The sequence below is a fragment of the Neophocaena asiaeorientalis genome, unplaced genomic scaffold (assembly GCF_003031525.2).
Source record: "Neophocaena asiaeorientalis asiaeorientalis breed wild unplaced genomic scaffold, Neophocaena_asiaeorientalis_V1.1 scaffold59, whole genome shotgun sequence".
Classification (NCBI taxonomy): Eukaryota; Metazoa; Chordata; class Mammalia; order Artiodactyla; family Phocoenidae; genus Neophocaena; species Neophocaena asiaeorientalis.
Genome location: NW_020174268.1, coordinates 5500927 through 5520238, shown reverse-complemented (window position 1 = coordinate 5520238; position 19312 = coordinate 5500927). Strand labels below are relative to the sequence as shown.

The 19312-nt window shown below is 36.8% G+C and overlaps 1 protein-coding gene across 1 annotated transcript in view; it reads right to left on the bottom strand.

The window, feature by feature from the left end:
• Positions 1–19312, bottom strand: part of RB1 (RB transcriptional corepressor 1) — a 126677-nt gene that overhangs the window by 12353 nt on the left and 95012 nt on the right. Inside the window, exons 18-19 of the mRNA XM_024755424.1 lie at positions 6686–6804; positions 3636–3781 (exon numbers count right to left, since the gene is read on the bottom strand). Coding sequence (XP_024611192.1) covers positions 3636–3781; positions 6686–6804 — 265 coding nt within the window. The remainder of the gene's footprint in view (positions 1–3635; positions 3782–6685; positions 6805–19312) is intronic.

Here is a 19312-nt window from a genome sequence, read left to right as displayed (position 1 = left end):
ACTGTTTTACTTATGAATAAATGATTTGTAGCCTTAGCACTGTCCTAGATACTAGAAGGCAAAATAATACTTTGCTGAAAGCATTATTCAGCAAAAAAAATTCTTTTGCTAAATTATTACAGCCTAAAATTGAGGTAGAGGGACTTCCCTGGTGGTCCAGTGGTAAAGAATCCGCCTTCCAATGCAGGGGACGTGGGTTCGATCCCTGGTTAGGGAACTAAGACCCCACATGCAGCAGGGCAGCTAAGCCCGTGCGCTACTTAGCTCCTGCGCCTCAACTACAGAGCCTGCGTGCCGCAAACTACAGAGCTCACGCGCTCTGGAACCCACACGCCACAACTACAGAGCCCACGTGCCCTGGAGCCTGCACACCACAACTAGAGAGAGAAAACCTGCACGCCACAACTAGGGAGACGCCCGTGCGCCACAATGAAAGATCCCGTATGCCTCAACGAAGATCCCGCGTGCCGCAACCAACACCCAACACAGCCAAAAATAAATTAAATAAATAAAATAAAATAAAGTTGAGGCGGAGGGAAAAAGATCCTAAGATCTTGTGAAATTAGACAATCCAAATAGAGTTTGCTTCAGTTCCACTGGTAATCTCTCATCACAGATGTTGAAAATTCTCACTATCAATATTCAAGAGGGTAATTATTTTTTAAAATAATGGAATTTCCAAAGTCCCTCAATTTTTCCAATCCTAAAAACAAAAAACAAATAGTGTATTTCTCTATAAAAATGCTAGACTTGTAGATTACCTAAGTGGTAATATGACTGTGATATTAAATTTAGAGAGTTTATTAAAAAATGCTAGTGGAACATAGGTTGGAGAAAAGTAGTCCACAAAACTGAATTTTCCTCCATCTACTTTAAACATAATGACCCTTGGTTTAAATTTACTTTTCAAAGACTTGCATACGGTAATCAGAATTTTTTAGTTAATAATTTATCCCAGTGGTCCTCAACTTTGGCTTATATCAGACTTGCATTGAGGGCTTGTAAAAACAATGATTTTTTTTTTTTTTTTTTGCCTCATCCTAGAGCTTCTGACTGAGTAGTTCTAGGGGCAGGGCTCAAACAAAAATTCTCATTTCTACAACTTAGCAGGTGAGGTGGATTCTGCTGGTTGGGGACCATACTTTGGAACCAATGCTCTTAACGTAAGAGCTTATAACATGCCTATAAAGTTCAGTATATCTCTGACTTGAATAAAAATCAGAAAAATGATTTATCACAGAGGAATGTGGCCTTTTACTTTCCTTCAAAGAGCTCCAAGTGGGTGTGCACTTGCATGTATACACACATGCACAGACACCCAAATGACCTCCCCACCCCACCACATACACACACAATCAGAGAATGCTATACAACCTGGTTACCAGGAAATGCACCTGCACTAGGCCACAACACATTGTATAATCTCAACTCACACACCTGAACAGCAAAACTAATGTCAGGAGCAAATATTTCCAGGCATAAATTTGAAAGCATAACAGTAGCAGCGACAATAACAACACCTAACACTTTCTGAGTGCTTACTATGTGCTAGGCACTGTTGGAAGCGTTTTATGTATTAATTCATTTAATATCTCAAAACCCATACAAGGTAGATTATTATTATTTCCATTTTACAGATGAGAAAACAGGCATAGAGATATTAAAGTTTTTTTCCCTTTTTTTAAAAAATTGGAGATTAATTGCTTTACAATGTTGTGTTAGTTTCTGCTGTACAATGAAGTGAATGAGCTATATTTGTACCTATATAGACACAATAGGTGTCTATATATTTGTACCTATATAGACACAATAGGACCTCCCTCCCACCCCACCCCCATCCCACCCATCTAGGTCATCATAGAGCACCGAGCTGAGCTTCCTGTGCTTTATAGCATGTTCCCGCTAGCTATTTTACGCGTGGTAGTGTATATATGTGTGATATTAAATTTAGAGAGTTTATTAAAAAATGCTAGTGGAACATAGGTTGGAGAAAAGTAGTCCACAAAACTGAATTTTCCTCCATCTACTTTAAACATAATGACCCTTGGTTTAAATTTACTTTTCAAAGACTTGCATACGGTAATCAGAATTTTTTAGTTAATAATTTATCCCAGTGGTCCTCAACTTTGGCTTATATCAGACTTGCATTGAGGGCTTGTAAAAACAATGATTTTTTTTTTTTTTTTTTGCCTCATCCTAGAGCTTCTGACTGAGTAGTTCTAGGGGCAGGGCTCAAACAAAAATTCTCATTTCTACAACTTAGCAGGTGAGGTGGATTCTGCTGGTTGGGGACCATACTTTGGAACCAATGCTCTTAACGTAAGAGCTTATAACATGCCTATAAAGTTCAGTATATCTCTGACTTGAATAAAAATCAGAAAAATGATTTATCACAGAGGAATGTGGCCTTTTACTTTCCTTCAAAGAGCTCCAAGTGGGTGTGCACTTGCATGTATACACACATGCACAGACACCCAAATGACCTCCCCACCCCACCACATACACACACAATCAGAGAATGCTATACAACCTGGTTACCAGGAAATGCACCTGCACTAGGCCACAACACATTGTATAATCTCAACTCACACACCTGAACAGCAAAACTAATGTCAGGAGCAAATATTTCCAGGCATAAATTTGAAAGCATAACAGTAGCAGCGACAATAACAACACCTAACACTTTCTGAGTGCTTACTATGTGCTAGGCACTGTTGGAAGCGTTTTATGTATTAATTCATTTAATATCTCAAAACCCATACAAGGTAGATTATTATTATTTCCATTTTACAGATGAGAAAACAGGCATAGAGATATTAAAGTTTTTTTCCCTTTTTTTAAAAAATTGGAGATTAATTGCTTTACAATGTTGTGTTAGTTTCTGCTGTACAATGAAGTGAATGAGCTATATTTGTACCTATATAGACACAATAGGTGTCTATATATTTGTACCTATATAGACACAATAGGACCTCCCTCCCACCCCACCCCCATCCCACCCATCTAGGTCATCATAGAGCACCGAGCTGAGCTTCCTGTGCTTTATAGCATGTTCCCGCTAGCTATTTTACGCGTGGTAGTGTATATATGTCAATCCTAATCTCCCAATTCATCCCACCCTTCCCTTCCCCACCATGTCCACATGTCTGTTCTCTACGTCTACACCTCTATTCCTACCCTGCAAATAGGTTCATCTGTACCATTCTTATAGATTCTACATATATGCGTTAATATACGATATCTGTTTTTCTCTTTCTGGCTTACTTCACTCTATATGACAGACTCTAGGTCCATCCACATCTCTACAAATGACCCAGCTTCATTCCTTTTCATGGCTAAGTAATATTCCATTGTATATATGTACCACACCTTCTTTATCCATTCATCTGTTGTTGGACATTTAGGTTGCTTCCATGACCTGGCTAATGTAAATAGTGCTGCAATGAACATTGGGGTACATATGTCCTTTTGAATTATGGCTTTCTCAGGATATATGCCCAGTAGTGGGATTGCTGGGTCATATGATATTAAAGCGACTTGCCCAAATTCACGCCTAGTTAAGCAGAAGAGCCATGATTTGAATCCAGTCAGTCTCGTTTCAGAGTCCATGCTCTTGAGAGTGATCATCTACTAACCTTTTTTGTAAAAGAGTGAAAGGGAGGTAGATTTCAATGGCTTCTGAGTCTGGAAGGCTGAGGTTGCTTGTGCCTCTGAATTTGCAGTAGAATTTACACGTGTAGTTGACCCTTTTTTCTTTGGGGATCTTACAGGAGAAAGATACCTAGATACATTCAAAGGAAAAGACTTCATTTGAAGTTTGCTAAGAATCTCTCTCTCTCTCTCTCTCTCTCGCTCACACACACACACACACACACACTCACGGCTGTACACATGCATCCAAACACATCTTGTCTATTTAATCTACTGTTCTACACCAAATCCCTCTTTAAATACAAGTTGGGAAAGAGAGATTAATAGGAAAACTAAGCTTGTCCTTATCATTTCTAACTCTATTTCAATAAATGGCTTTTCTTGGGAATTACTGAGTTATTTAAAAAATAGCTGCATATGTTTATATGTTCAATTCTAATAATTAAAGTGGGACTGAGTTCATAAAATTCTGGTTCAGAATTTCTGGTTCCAGAATTCTGGTTCAGTCCTTCTTCCAGCTTAAAAGAACAAGCCACTGATATCAAAATATCAATTTCTCTGATTCTCTCCTAAAATCATTTCATTGATAACTATGGTTCATATACATAGCACTTAAGTTACACATACATACTCCCTCCTAAATTATATAGTACACAATTATATGAATTAATATTTCAGGTAACATTATCAAGGCAGATTTATACCTGTATACTAAAAATATGTCAGGCATAAATCAAGGCAGAGATATTAGTAAAATTATTTCTCAATTTCTGACCTTCTACTGCTCTGTGTTGCCCTTTATTTTAGAGGATAATCCAGGTCTACTTTCTTTTTTTTTGTTCAAGAACACTTTTTATTAAGGTCACTATTAGTAAAAGGTTTACAGTCTTTTAAAAATATCCCAGAACCTACTATGAAGAGCAAGTACTAGGGAGTAAACACCAAAGCATAACTTTCTAATTTTGTTTTAGTAGCTGAGAAATCATTCTGAACAGGAAGTAGGATTTGTACCTTACTATGGATGTTTCTAGTACATGCAATATATTTACTAGTACACTAGGAAACGGGAATCACCATCATAACTTTATAAGTACCAGGGTCTAGTCTATTATCACTCTTGAATTTCCCTTCAATTCACTAACTAACAATATTGTAGACTGACTTAACTTGGGTAGAAGTTAGTCCACCTTGAATTCTAGGTGACCACATTACCTCCTGGACTTCACTACTTGAATCTCAGACTTAAGAAGGCCAAAGTGGAGCTCTTGATTTCTTTCCCATTCTTCCCATGTCAAGAAATGGCTTCACATTACATCCGGTTTCAGTTAAAAACTTAGGAGGTATTTTTAATTTTTCCCTTTTCCCAATCTTCAAACCCAATGCAAAAGAAAGTTCTATTAAATCTTCCTCTAAAATACACCCCAGATCTTTCCATTTCTTTGTATCTCTACTGACATATCTTAGACCAAGTCGTTTACATCTCTCACTTGAACTACTGAAATTTTCTCCAAACTGGTCTTTCTACTTTCTTCCTTGCCCTGTTCCTTTCCCTCCTCCAAACCCACCTGTACTTCAAGTAGCAGCCAGAAACTGACCCTTTAAAAATACCAATTATAGCAAGCTGCACCCCTGCTTAAAACCTTAATGCTTTCCTACTGCCCTTCTAAAACCCAAACTCCTCCCTTCGGCCTATGAGAACCTACAAGGTCTAGCTCCAGTTTGCCTCTCCAGCCCCATCTTGTACCATTTTCCTCTTGTTTGCTTTGGGGTTTCTTTCTGTTCCTCAGACCAGCTAAGTTTGACCACCCAAGGCCACTGCACTTAATACTGTTCGCTGTGCCTGTTATGCACATCATACAGATTTTGCCTGGCCAGCACCCACTTGTTCTTGAAGTCTCAGGTCAAACAGCACTTCATCAGAGAAAGCTTCCCTAAACATTCTATCACTCTCTTAGCTTCTCTCTTTCACATCATTCTGTTTCTTTCTATTACAGAACTTATTATATTCTACAATAACCTTATGTATTAGTTTACTTGTTCACTGTTTATTTCCTTCCTCCAGACCGTAAGCTCTATGAGGGGAAGGACCTAGTCCATCTTATTCGCCTTTGTATTCCCAGTGCCTAGAACACTTCCTGGCACCTAACAGACAACTGCTTATTGAATTAAAGAAAAAGATAAGGCTTGACTTATTTATATTTATGTATTACCTAGCAAACAAATTTATACATGAAGGCAGAAGCTCCATATGCTAGAAATACTTTGGTACAAATTATCATGGAAATGACATCTCTGGAAAACAGTCCCTGCACTAATCACAGAACGCTGTAATGTCAATTCCTATACAGAACTGAACAGGAACATAACATTAGGCACATTTCTATGAAAGGCAATGTAGCTAGACTGCTTAAGAGCATGGGCTTTGGGGTCAGATTGCTTGAGTTTGATTTCTAATTCCTTTTTCATAGATAATGGAGGCTGACAGCCATGTCTATTATCTTACAGGGCTGTTAGGTCACTGTCCAGCACACAGTGAACCCTCAATAAATGTTAGTTATCTCCTTCTTCTTCCATCACACCATCATGCACTAATCAACCGTTTTAGTCTCGGACCCCACACTACTCCCTTTGCCCCATCCTATGCTTCACTCCAGATGCACTGAGCTGTACTCCCTGAAAAATGTTTCCTGCTTTCCTGGCTGCTATACTTTGGGATTCATGCTATTTTGGTCTCTTCCCTCCTCTCCAGTTTCCACGTTGAAATCCTGCTCTACCTTTGAGGACTATCTAAATTGCCATCTCTGCATGAAAGGTGTCCTCATACACCAAACCTGAGTGATTTCAGTAGCACTCTGTACCACTGTATATGAACTTTATTTGGGGCATGTATCTTATATTCCTGATCCCTGAAAGCAGGACAAATGTCTTATTCAAAATTCTATTCCCTACAGCTTTTGTGTAACATCTTGCGTCACACTATGCTCAGAATCTATTTGCAAGTTGAATGGATTGACACAACAGATATTCTACTTACATATCTGCTGCAGTGTGATTATTCTGGAGAGGAAGGTTGAGAGTACAAGCAGGTTCAAGGTGATCAGCTGGTCCTTCTCGGTCCTTTGCTTGTTTAATAAGATCAAATAAAGGTGACTCCTATATGAAACAAGATGACATTAAAACAACATTGGTAAGTATGAGTCTCCAATGTATATATCAAAATCATATGGTTTGACATGGTGAGCATTATGAATTTAGTCATAATTGACAACAGCGATTTTGAAGTCAGAATAAGATTCTTTTCTCCACCTTGAAAATAATGACTGCCAATTTTTGTATTACACATAAAATAAAGAACTAGGAATATGTATAACTTCAAATGCTTGTATTAGAAAAGAAATTAAAAGTTACGGAAAGAAACACAGAAGAGACCCAAAGAAAGTAGAAGGAAGAAAATAATAAAGACATGAACAGGATTTAATGAAACTGAAAACAAAGATAAAACACATGGTTTGATCAACTGAGCTAATAACTGGTACTTTGAAATAACTAATAAAATTAAACAAAACTCCAGTCAGATCGACTGAGAAAAAGAGAAGAGACAGATAAATAGTATTAGGAACAAAACTGGAGCCACCATTACGAAGATTAGAAAGATAATAGGGTTGTGAAAAAATTTATGTCAATTCATAGGAAAACTTAGACCAAGTGGAAAATTCCTCAAAAATATAAATTGACCAAACTCAATAAGAAATAAATAAACCTCAACAGTCCTATAAACTATTAAAGAACTTGGATCAGTAATTAAAAGTCTCCCCACAAAGAAAACATCAAGCACCGCTGGTTTTACCAGTGAATTCCACCAAACATTCAAGGAAAAGATAATTCCACTTCTGCTCCAACTCTATCTCATTTTATGAGGCTAGTACAACACTGATACTAAAAACTGTCAAGGACATTACAAGAAGGTAAATTATAGCCCATTCTCGCTCATGAACAGAGATACAAAAATTCTGAACCAGAAATATTAGCAACCCACAACAGCAGTGTTAAAAAGAATATATCATTTACCAGGTTGAGTTTATCCAGGTTGCAAAATTAGTTCAACATTAGAAAATCTATAATGCAATTCACCTCACTAATAAATCTAAGGTGAAAAATCTTGTCAAAATCAGTGCAGAAAAAGTTCTCATTTAAAAACCCATTTGTCATTAAAAAAAAAAAAGAAAGAAAACTCTTTGTAAACCAGGAACAGAAGGATATTCCAAATTTGATAAATGACATCTACAAATAAACAGAAAAACCACAGCCAACATTATACATAGTGGTGAAACGTTAAGAGCATTCCCCTTAAAAAACTGGAGATAAGACAAGGTTGTCCAGTTATCATGCTTTCTATTCAGCATTATACTTGAAGTTCCAGTCTGCTCAATAAGTCAAAGAAAAAAGACTGGAAAGGAAGAAAGAACAAAAATACCATTATTCACAAATGATTTATCTGTTGATAAAGAAAATTCAAAAGGATCTACAGTGAAATTATTAGAATAAGAGAGATTAGCAAGGTTTCTGTACTGTTATGAAATCAATATGAAAAATAATTATGTTTCTATATACCAAGCAAACAGTTTAAAAGCATAATTTTTAAAATACCATTTACAAAAAAGTAAGACCAGCAGTAAAAACCATTAAAAACCTTGATTCAAAAACTGTAACTTTCTGGAGGTGAAAGCTTGCAAGTCCATAAAAATGGGGGCCATATATATTCTACTCTTTTAGTACTTGAACTAAAGGGCAAGAAAACAGACAGATGGCCAAGATGCTAGGTTTATTTCAAAAGGAAAAGCGGTGTATCCGTAAATAAAAATACAAATCACTGTAGAATATAAGCAGATTTTGTAAAAATATGAAGACAGTCTATTCAATAAAAGGTGAAAAATTAGCTAGCAATTTGAAAAAGAAATTAAACTTTCGTAATATATAGAAAATCAATTACTTATGTTAAAAAACAAAATTGAAAAGTATGCGAAGTATATGAGAATATCTTTATAACTTTTAAAAAATCTTTTTTCACCTTTATTGAAGTATAATTGACAAAAGTCATATATATTTAAGGTGCACAACGTGATGGCTTCATACATTGTGAAACGATCACCACAATCAAGCTCATTAGCATTCATTACCTCACATAGTTACTTTTTTCAACCCTTCACCTCCTTCTTTATAACTACTTCATTTACTTAAAAAATTTTTAATGTTTTTTTTTATACAGCAGGTTCTTATTAGTCATCAATTTTATACACATCAGTGTACACATCTCAATCCCAATCGCCCATTTCAGCACACCACCATCCCCACCGCCTGGCGGCTTTCCCCCCTTGGTGTCCATACGTTTGTTCTCTACATCTGTGTCTCAACTTCTGCCCTGCAAACCGGTTCATCTGTACCATTTTTCTAGGTTCCACATATATGCGTTAATATACGATATTTGTTTTTCTCTTTCTGATTTACTTCACTCGGTATGACAGTCTCTAGATCCATCCACATCTCAACAAATGACTCAATTTCGTTCCTTTTTATAGCTGAGTAATATTCCACTGTATATATGTACCACATCTTCTTTATCCATTGGTCTGTCAGTGGGCATTTAGGTTGCTTCCATGACCTGGCTATTGTAAATAGTGCTGCAGTGAACATTGGAGTGCATGTGTCTTTTTGAATTATGGTTTTCTCTGGGTATATGCCCAGGAGTGGGATTGCTAGATCATATGGTAATTCTATTTTTAGTTTTTTAAGGAACCTCCATACTGTTCTCCATAGTGGCTGTATCAATTTACATTCCCACCAACAGTGCAAGAGGGTTCCCTTTTCTCCACACCCTCTCCAGCATTTGTTGTTTGTAGATTTTCTGATGATGCCCATTCTAACTGGTGTGAGGTGATACCTCATTGTAGTTTTGATTTGCATTTCTCTAATAATTAGTGATGTTGAGCAGACTTTCATGTGCTTCTTGGCCATGTGTATGTCTCCTTTGGAGAAATGTCTGTTTAGGTCTTCTGCCCATATTAGGATTGGGTTCTTTGTTTCTTTAATATTGAGCTACATGAGCTGTTTATATATTTTGGAGAATAATCCTTTGTCCACTGATTCGTTTGCAAATATTTTCTTCCATTCGGCGGGTTGTCTTTTCGTCTTGTTTATGGTTTCCTTTGCTGTGCAAAAGCTTTGAAGTTTCATTAGGTCCCATTTGTTTATTTTTGTTTTTATTTCCATTACTCTAGGAGGTGGATCAAAAAAGATCTTGCTGTGATATATGTCAAAGAGTGTTCTTCCTATGTTTTCCTCTAAGAGCTTTATAGTGTCCAGTCTTACATTTCGGTCTCGAATCCATTATGTTTATTTTTGTGTATGGTGTTAGGGAATGTTCTAATTTCATTCCTTTACATGTAGCTGTCCAGTTTTCCCAGCACCACTTATCGAAGAGACTGCCTTTTCCATTGTATATCCTTGCCTCCTTTGTAATAGATAAGTTGACCATAGGTTCTGGACTTTTGTTTGTTGGAAGATTTTTAATCACAGTTTCAATTTCATTACTTGTGATTGGTCTGTTCATATTTTCTATTTCTTCCTGGTTCAGTTACAAAGGTTATACCTTTGTAATAATTTGTCCATTTCTTCCAGGTTGTCCATTTTATTGGCATAAAGTTGCTTGTAGTAGTCTTTTAGGCTGTGTTGCATTTCTGCGGTGTCTGTTGTAACTTCTTTTTCACTTCTAATTTTATTGATTTGAGTCTTCTCCCTCTTTTTCTTGAGGAGTCTGGCTTATGGTTTATCAATTTTGTTTATCTTCTCAAAGAACCAGCTTTTAGTTTTATTGATCTTTGCTGCTGTTTTCTTTGTTTCTATTTCATTTATCTCTGCTTCACTCCCTTCTGGCTTGTAGAGTTTCTGCTGAGAAATCAGCTGTTAACCTTATGGGAGTTCCCTTGTATGTTATTTGTCATTTTTCCCTTGCTGCTTTCAATAATTTTTCTTTGTCTTTAATTTTTCCCAATTTGATTACTATGTGTCTTGGCGTGTTTCTCCTTGGGTTTATCCTGTATGGGACTCGCTGTGCTTCCTGAACTTGGGTGGCTATTTCCTTTCCCATGTTAGGGAAGTTTTCGACTATAATTTCTTCAAATATTTTCACTGGTCCTTTCTCTCTCTCTTCTCCTTCTGGGACCCCTATAATGCAAATGTTGTTGCGTTTAGTGTTGTCCCAGAGGTCTCTTAGGCTGTCTTTATTTCTTTTCATTCTTTTTTCTTTATTCTGTTCCGCAGCAGTGAATTCCAGCATTCTGTGTTCTAGATCACATATCCGTTCTTCTGCCTCAGTTATTCTGCTATTGATTCCTTCTAGTGTAGTTTTCATTTCAGTTATTGTATTGTTCATCTGTTTGTTTGTTCTTTAATTCTTCTAGGTTTTTGTTAAAACATTTCTTGCATCTTCTCGATCTTTACCTCCATTCTTTTTCCAAGGTCCTGGATCATCTTCACTATCATTATTCTGAATTCTTTTTCCGGAAGGTTGTCTATCTTCACTTCATTTAGTTGTTTTTCTGGGGTTTTATCTTGTTCCTTCATCTGGTACATAGCCCTCTGCCTTTTCATCTTGTCTATCTTTCTGTGAATGTGGTTTTTGTTCCACAGGCTGCAGGATTGTAGTTCTTCTTGCTTCTGCTGTCTGCCCTCTGGTGGATGAGGCTATCTAAGAGGCTTGTGTAAGTTTCTATTGATAAGAAAGGACTTTTAAGGTTTGACCATAACCCAGAACTCATAAAGGAAAAGATGAACCAATCTGACTATACAGAACCTGAAATCTTCTGTATAACTAAAACCACAATAAACTAAGTTAAAGTCTTTAAAAAATAAACAATACTGATTTATTCTACAACCACCATAATGTACTAATCCCTATTGTCAAGGCATTCTTTCCTGTATTCATTAGGGGCACTCTGAAGTGCGAGGTAAGTAATGGCTTTCATCTGAGTAAAATAATGCTAACAATTAACACCAGCTAAATCATGTATGTCATACTCAATGTTTTACATTTTCTAGTCATTGACAAACTGAATATCTTTACATATGGGATAAATGGAACAAATTCACATATATTCAGCAGGAGTGGCCTAATCCCACTCTTTTCTCAAACAAAGACATTTCAGGACACAAAGATATGCAAGTAAACCTGAGCGTTTAACAGGATTTAGGTATGCTACTAATCAGGTATTTTACTTTCTCTTCAGATATGGTTTAACCCATAGACTGTTTACCTGGTTGTGTTTTAAATTAGCACAATAGGATTATACCAAAGTGAATGCCTCTTCCAAGGATGAAGGTGGCATTTTGTTCACCAACAGTCTTCATGTTTCACTCAGGTATAACTTTTATTACTCCATCTCCCCCAACCCAATTGGTCACAGAGATATATAGATATAGGTTTATGATAATGACTATGCCATGATAATAATAATGAGAAGAAGTACGGTGCAGTGGATAGAAACACAGACTCTGCAGCCACACCACAAGGGTTCAAGTCCTGACCAGTTACTGGCCGCATGACCCTGGAGAAAGTTGCTTAACCTTGTTATGATTCACTTTTCTCAACTGTAAAGTAGAGATGCTAATGACAATAACGCCTAGTTATCCATGCATCCATCCACCCATTATTCGTCATATGTCTATTCTGTAACAGGAGCTTTACTAGGAAGTAGGAACATAAAGGTAAACAACTCTCCAGTTGCCAGCTACTGATAGGGTCACTTCAGAAGCATCTGTCCTCTTCCACCTTATTCAACATGTTCATTTGAAATGAACTGTAATCGTCCTCTATCACCAAAAAATTCCCACTCCTCCTCAGTTTTTCCCATATCATTAACACTTCTTATATACAGTTGCCCAAAGCAAAAAAGAATCATGTTTATTATTCTTTCTCTCACTCTCTACTGTCCAATCCATGCAAGTCATATTGGCTCTAACTTCAAAATATATCCCAAGTCTAACTTCTTCTCCAGATGGGACTTTTAGAGAGTTCTTAAAATAAAAACCCAGTGCCGGCAACTTCCCTAGTGACACAGCGGTTAAGAATCAGCCTGCCAATGCAGCAGACACGGGTTCCATCCCTGGTCTGGGAAGATCCCACATGCCGTGGAGCAACTAAGCCTGCGAGCCACACCTACTGAAGCCCACACACCTAGAGCCCGTGCTCCACAACAAGAGAAGCCACCGCAATGAGAAGCATGTGCACCGCAACGAAGAGTAGCCCCCATTCACCACAACTAGAGAAAGCCCATGTGCAGCAACAAAGACCCAAAGCAGCAAAAACAAAACAAAAACAAAACCCAGTGCCAAGCATATAGTGGACACTCAATAAATATTTCTAGACTGTTATATGACATAACCATACCATAGGTTTAATAAAACACAGGAAAGCACAAAGAAGAAAGTGGATGATAAGATCTGCTTTCTAACTGACACTAAATATCAACTGTGGCATCTGGCCTCCAAGATAACCCCTATAATTCCTGCCACTGGGTATTTACACCCTTATACAGTGTCCTAGGGTTAGTCTGTGTGGTCAATGGCATACAGCAGAAGTGACAGCATGTCAGTTCTGAGATTAGTTTATAAAAAACCTGCAGTTTCCGTCTTAGGTGCACGCTCCCGCGCCCGCTTTCTCTCTCTCTCTCTCTCTCTCTCTCTCTCTCTCTCTCTCTCTCTGACCTCTTCTTGCTCTAGGCGAAAGCAGCTGCCTTGGAGTAAGTAACCCTATGGAGAGGTCTATGTGGCAAACAAATGAAGCCTCTGGCCAATGACCAGTGAAGGAATGAGGGCTGCCAACAACTGTGTGAGTGAACTTAGTAGCGGATTCTCGAATTCCAGGAAATATTTAAGCTGACTGCAGCCTTTGTTGACAACTTGAGGAACTTTCCTGAGAGAACTGGAACCAAAACCACACAGCTAAACCACTCCCAGATTCCCAACCTTCAGAAATTATGTGCGAAGTAAAACATTTGTTTTACTAAACTGTTAAGGTTTGGGGTAATTTCTTACATAGCAATAGATAACTAATACAGAATCTGATTTTTTTAATCTAAAGAAAGTATTTAATGGAATATTTGACTTCTGAAAATTTATGCATTTATATCTATAGCACTGTTCGCATTCAGGACTCAGAGAGAAGTTTACTCTTGGTCTCAGGCAAGCTGTCTTATGTCATTACTTATCTACTTAAATTAACTCTCAGCATAATCACTCTCTGGACATTCCACTCTATTTGCCAGTTAATCATGTGAAGGAAATCAGACTCTCTCTGTCAGCAAGTAATATGGATAGAAAAAGCTATAAGTCTACTCTACATGATCTTTCATAATAACATACATCTAAAGCAAATGTGAACTTCTCCAGAGAGTAAAGGTGTCCCTAAAAGAGATTCTGATTATCCAAGTACGTACAAGTTCTCCAGTGCTAGTAGAAAAATTAACAATAGGGGAAGTGGAAGACAGGAATTGCTATTGTTTTCTGGGTATTTTAAGAAATATTATTGGTCTTACATTACAGGAAATGTTTTTGTACTATCCTAAGCCAAATCATTATAAGACCATTCTACCCTGCAAAAGGAAACTAGAATACAAAACATAAAGTTTTGGGCAGGCCTTGACTTTTCTGACAGTTCTTTCCCATTCAACTTCACTACTTCTTTAATATTGATATTTCTCAGGATCCTTTTGCCAATATATATGCTGGCTGAGCCACTATCATGGCTTTAGTTATATTTCTAGTTATGCCTAAATCTACATTTCTGACTAAAACTATTCTTTCAAATTCCAGATCCAGTATTTCCAACTAGATACCTTGGATCTCTACACGTATATGTGGCAAACAACTCAAATATTAACATGTTCAAACATTAACATGAACTTATTACCCTCATCACCAATCAGCTATGACTCCTTCAATATCTTCTTTGGTTAAATTTTATCAATCACCTAATCACCCACAGTACAAATCTTAGAATTACCCTCAGAATTCCATCCAGGCACCTAAACTTTTGATTCATGCTTTTACTTTTAACATATTTATGCCTTTATATTTAAAACTGGTTTCTTGTAGATAGCATAGAGTTGGGTCTTGCTTTTTTATCCACTCAGACAATCTCTGCCTTTTAATTGGGGTTTAGGCTATTTACCTTTAATGTAGTTATTGACGTGGTTACTTTAAATCCTACATCTATTTGTTCCAACTGTTCTTTATTCCCTTTTGATGAAGGTGCAAAAGCAAATCAATGGAAAAAGAATGAACCTTGACCTAAATCTCAAACCTTGTACAAAAATAAATTGGAAATGGATCATGGACTTAAATATTAAATGTGAAGCTATAAAACTTTTAAAACATAGGGGAAAATCTTGGGGATCTAGAGTCCTTAGACTTGACACCAAAAGCATGATCCATAAAATAAAAAACTGATAAACAGGAGTTCATCAAAATTTAAAACTTTTGCCATGAGAAAGACATGTAAAAAGGATGAAAAAAGAAGCTAGAGACTAGGAGAAATTATTTACAAGCCACATACCCAACAAAAGACTAGTATCTAGAATATATAAAGAACTCTCAAAACTCAATGGTAAAAACCCCACAAACAATCCAATTAGAAAATGGGCAAAGACATGAAGAGACTTTTCACCAGAGAGGAAATACAGATCACAAGTAAACAGAAGAAGATATTCAATACCATTAGCCATCATCCTGATGGGCAATGTAAATTATAACCTCAATGAACTATCCTCACATGATCAGAATGGCTAAAAGAAAAAATAGTGGCAATCCCAAACAATGGCAAGGATGCAGAGAAACTGGATCACCCATATATTGCTGATAGGAATTCAAAATGGTACAACCACTCTGGAAAATATCTGGCAGTCTCACAAAATAAAACACAATAACCACACGACTCTGCAATTGCACTCTTTGGGCATTTATCCCAGAATAATGAAAACTCATGCTTATATAAAACCTGTACACAAATGTTTATGGCAGCTTTACTTGTGATAGTCAGAAATATTCTTCAATATGTGTATGGTTAAAGAAACTGTAGTACGTTCGTACTATGAAATATTAGTCAGCAATAAAAAGGTATGAACTATCGATACATGTAGTACCTTAAATGAATCTCCAGAGAATTTGGCTGAGAAGAAAGATAAGCCTATTTGATTTCATCTATATAATATTTTGAAATAACAGAATTTTAGAAATAAAGGGCAGAATAATAGTGGCCAGGGGTTAGGACATGCATAGTGGGGCTGGAGAGATGTGAGTGTATTTCCTTCTATGATGCAACTGTTCAGTATATTTGTCTATGATGGTGGTTATGTGAATCTGCACACTGTCCCCAGGTCAGGCTGCCAGGTGTCTCTTAGTTGAGGGCCCTATGCTAAGTAAAATAAGTCAGACAAAGATAAATAGAGTTGGCCTTCCCTACTGTGGGAGGTGGAACCTATGGATATAAACAGCTGATTGGGTTATGCCATTTTATAAAAGGGACTTGAGCATCCACAGATTTTGGTATCTGCAGGGATCCTGGAGCCAATCCTCTGCAGACACCAAGGGACGACCGTACAGTACAACCTCACTTATATGTGGGTTAAAAAGAAAAAAAGAAAAAGAGCTTGTAGACACAGAGAATAGATTGAGGGTTGCCAGAGGCAGGGGGTGGAGGGTGGGCAAAAAGGGTGAAGGGGGTCAAAAAGTACAAACTTCTAGTTATAAAATAAATAAGTCATGGATGTAAGATACAGCACGGTGACTACAGTTAATAACACTGTAGTGCATATTTGAAAGTTGCTAAAAGATTAAAAATGTTCTCATCACAAGAAAAAAAATTATAACTATGTATGGTGATGAATGTTAATCAGACTTATTGTGGTGACCATTTCACAATATATACAAATATTGAATTATTATGTTGTACACCCAAAACTAATATAATGTTATATGTCAATTGTATCTCAATTTTAAAAGTTTTTTAGTCTGGAAAATTATAAACAGCTGATTTATTAGAGTAGTAGAGTTATATTATCTTTTTACTGCTAATTTTATTCTATTTCTCTTATTATTGCTCTTTAAGAGCCTTAATAATATCTCTCCTACAATATAAATAAAAAATTTATTCCTAAAAAAAAATTTAAAAAACAAAGCTCATGGAATGATGTCACATGTGCTTAGAAAGTAATGGAGTTGAGTCAGAGAAAACTGGTCATGGTTCCAGGCACGAGTAGGGCTGGATAATGGTCATATGTCAGAAAATGAGAGTAAGGCCAAGAGTTGGCTCTATGAAGGACAGACATGGTGACAAGAATCTGAAGGTAGATCCAAACTTAGGATACCATGTTATCAAGGAAAAAAGACAAGTGGGATAGAACTACCTTTAAGGTCCTAGATGTCCATTCAACCAGATGTAGGATAGATAATTAACAGAAGTAAAGAAAGCTGACCTAGTTGTGTCTACTTCAAAATAAAACCAAAAAAACCCACAACAAACAAAAAAACAAACGTACAACATAAAAGCTGTGAGTCAAGTTTATTCAGTGTCTACAGCCCAGGAGATAACCCCTCAGCTCTGAGAAACTGTTCTGAAGAGGTAAGGGGAGAGGTCAGTATATATGTGATTTTGGCAAAGGTGGTACTTGCAACCAAGCACACATTTTGGTAGAAGGTTGCTGCTAGTCATGAGGAGCACATATCTTAGTTAATGGTTTCCGTGCTTTTCTAAGTATGGAAAGATGCAAGAATCCAGGTTCATAAAAAATTTCCCCTGAAAATATCTAACTATCTGAAGGACTGTTCTGCCAGTTTTCCCAGAGCACAGAGCGCCTCATTCTGCCCTGAACTCCTTTCAGGGGGTGCTAAAGGTCAACAACTACAGTGGCTAAGGACTTAATTCTTGTAGAACCTGGTGGCGAGTGACATTTTTTAACTGGCAGTTGTATCAACAAGTTAATATAGGCTGTCAGATGTCACTGCTATTGGGAAACTGAACTCAGCAGAAGAAAATTCAGTCCCTTGAGGTAATAGGGTACTAGCCGAAACATCAAGAGAAAAAGACAAACCTAATAGTTGCACAGGGACACAGAAGTCAGGGTGGGATCTGACTTGAAATGCAGCTATTGACCTGGGGATCCTGTTAATTTAAGATAGTAAGTTTCCTAGAAGTATTCAGCTTGAAGAACACTGTCAAGTAGCCAAAACCGAAACAAAACAAAACTCCCACTTCATGATGTGTCATGCAAAACAAAAATCAGAAACAGACATGCGGAATTTTATCAAATTGAAATACTATTTAGAGATTTCCAATTGCCATGAAAATCTTGGGGACATGAACCTGGTGAGTGAAGTGATGGAAGATGAGGCTGGAAATACAGATTGAGAAGAGCCTTTTATAAGACTGTTTAACAGTTAAAGGCTAATTCTCTAAGATACCCACATGATTTATTCCTTCACTTCTTTCAAGTCTTTCTTCATGTGTCCCCTTATCAACAGGCCCTTCTTAGAACTCCCTATATAGAATACCTCCTTTTTCCTCCTGAATGTATTTTTCTTCAGAGAACTTATCACCATACGGCCAACTGTATAACTGCTTGTTTATTGATTGCCTGTCTCTCCAAAATAAAATATAAGCTCAGGAATTCTGTTTCATTTGCTGCTATACATCTATCACCTAGAAGAGCACTTGGCACACAGTTGGCACTCAGTAAATATTTGCTCTTGAATAAACAAATAAATATCAGCATACCAAAGATAAAGATAACATAAGCAGGAAAAATAACTTAAATGTGCTTATCCTATTTACCTATCCATTTAACCAGGACAACAAGCCAGCAACTTCTTTTCTTTCTTTCTTTTTTTTTTTTTTTGATTTTTTTTTTTTTTTTTTTTTTTTTTTTTTTTTTTGGTCAGCCTGAAACAGTCCACTTCTGTTTAGCTAAAAACTAGAACAACAAAAGGCTTGGCTTTAAAGGGGGTCATTTTGTAGAGTCAGTCGTTCCGGGCTTTGTTTGTAACCTTTCTGAGGCAGCACTGGTAACATCTGGCATTGACAGGAAGTCCTCAAAATTTCCAAGAGTGTGAAATCAGTTGATTAAAATGAACACACTGGCAAAACCAGTAAAAAGAAGTGATCATGGAAATTTTGTTCTGGGAATGGATTACTAGTGGCTTAGAATCTTACTGATTAATTCTTCCATATGCCTTTGGATATTAATATCTGTCAAAGAGTCAATCTTCTTCTTTGAATTCTGGCTGGGTTAAAAGTGGGACTAGAAGTAAGACAAGATAAGACACCATAACAACTATATAGATAAGAGTGACAGGGTTAGTCTAAAAAGATAGCAGAGAAAATAAAAAAGGGACAACATAAAACTGGTATTACTGTCAAGGCTAGAAATAACCAATATGAAAAAGAACAGAAAGGAAGAATGGCTGAGGAGCCCACTTTACACATTATTTGTTTATAACAGGTGTTCAACAAAGCCTATTTTGTTTTGTTTTGTTTGATGAAAAATTGCCCATGTTTTATTTTTTTTAACATCTTTATTGGAGTATAATTGCTTTACAATGGTGTTAGTTGCTG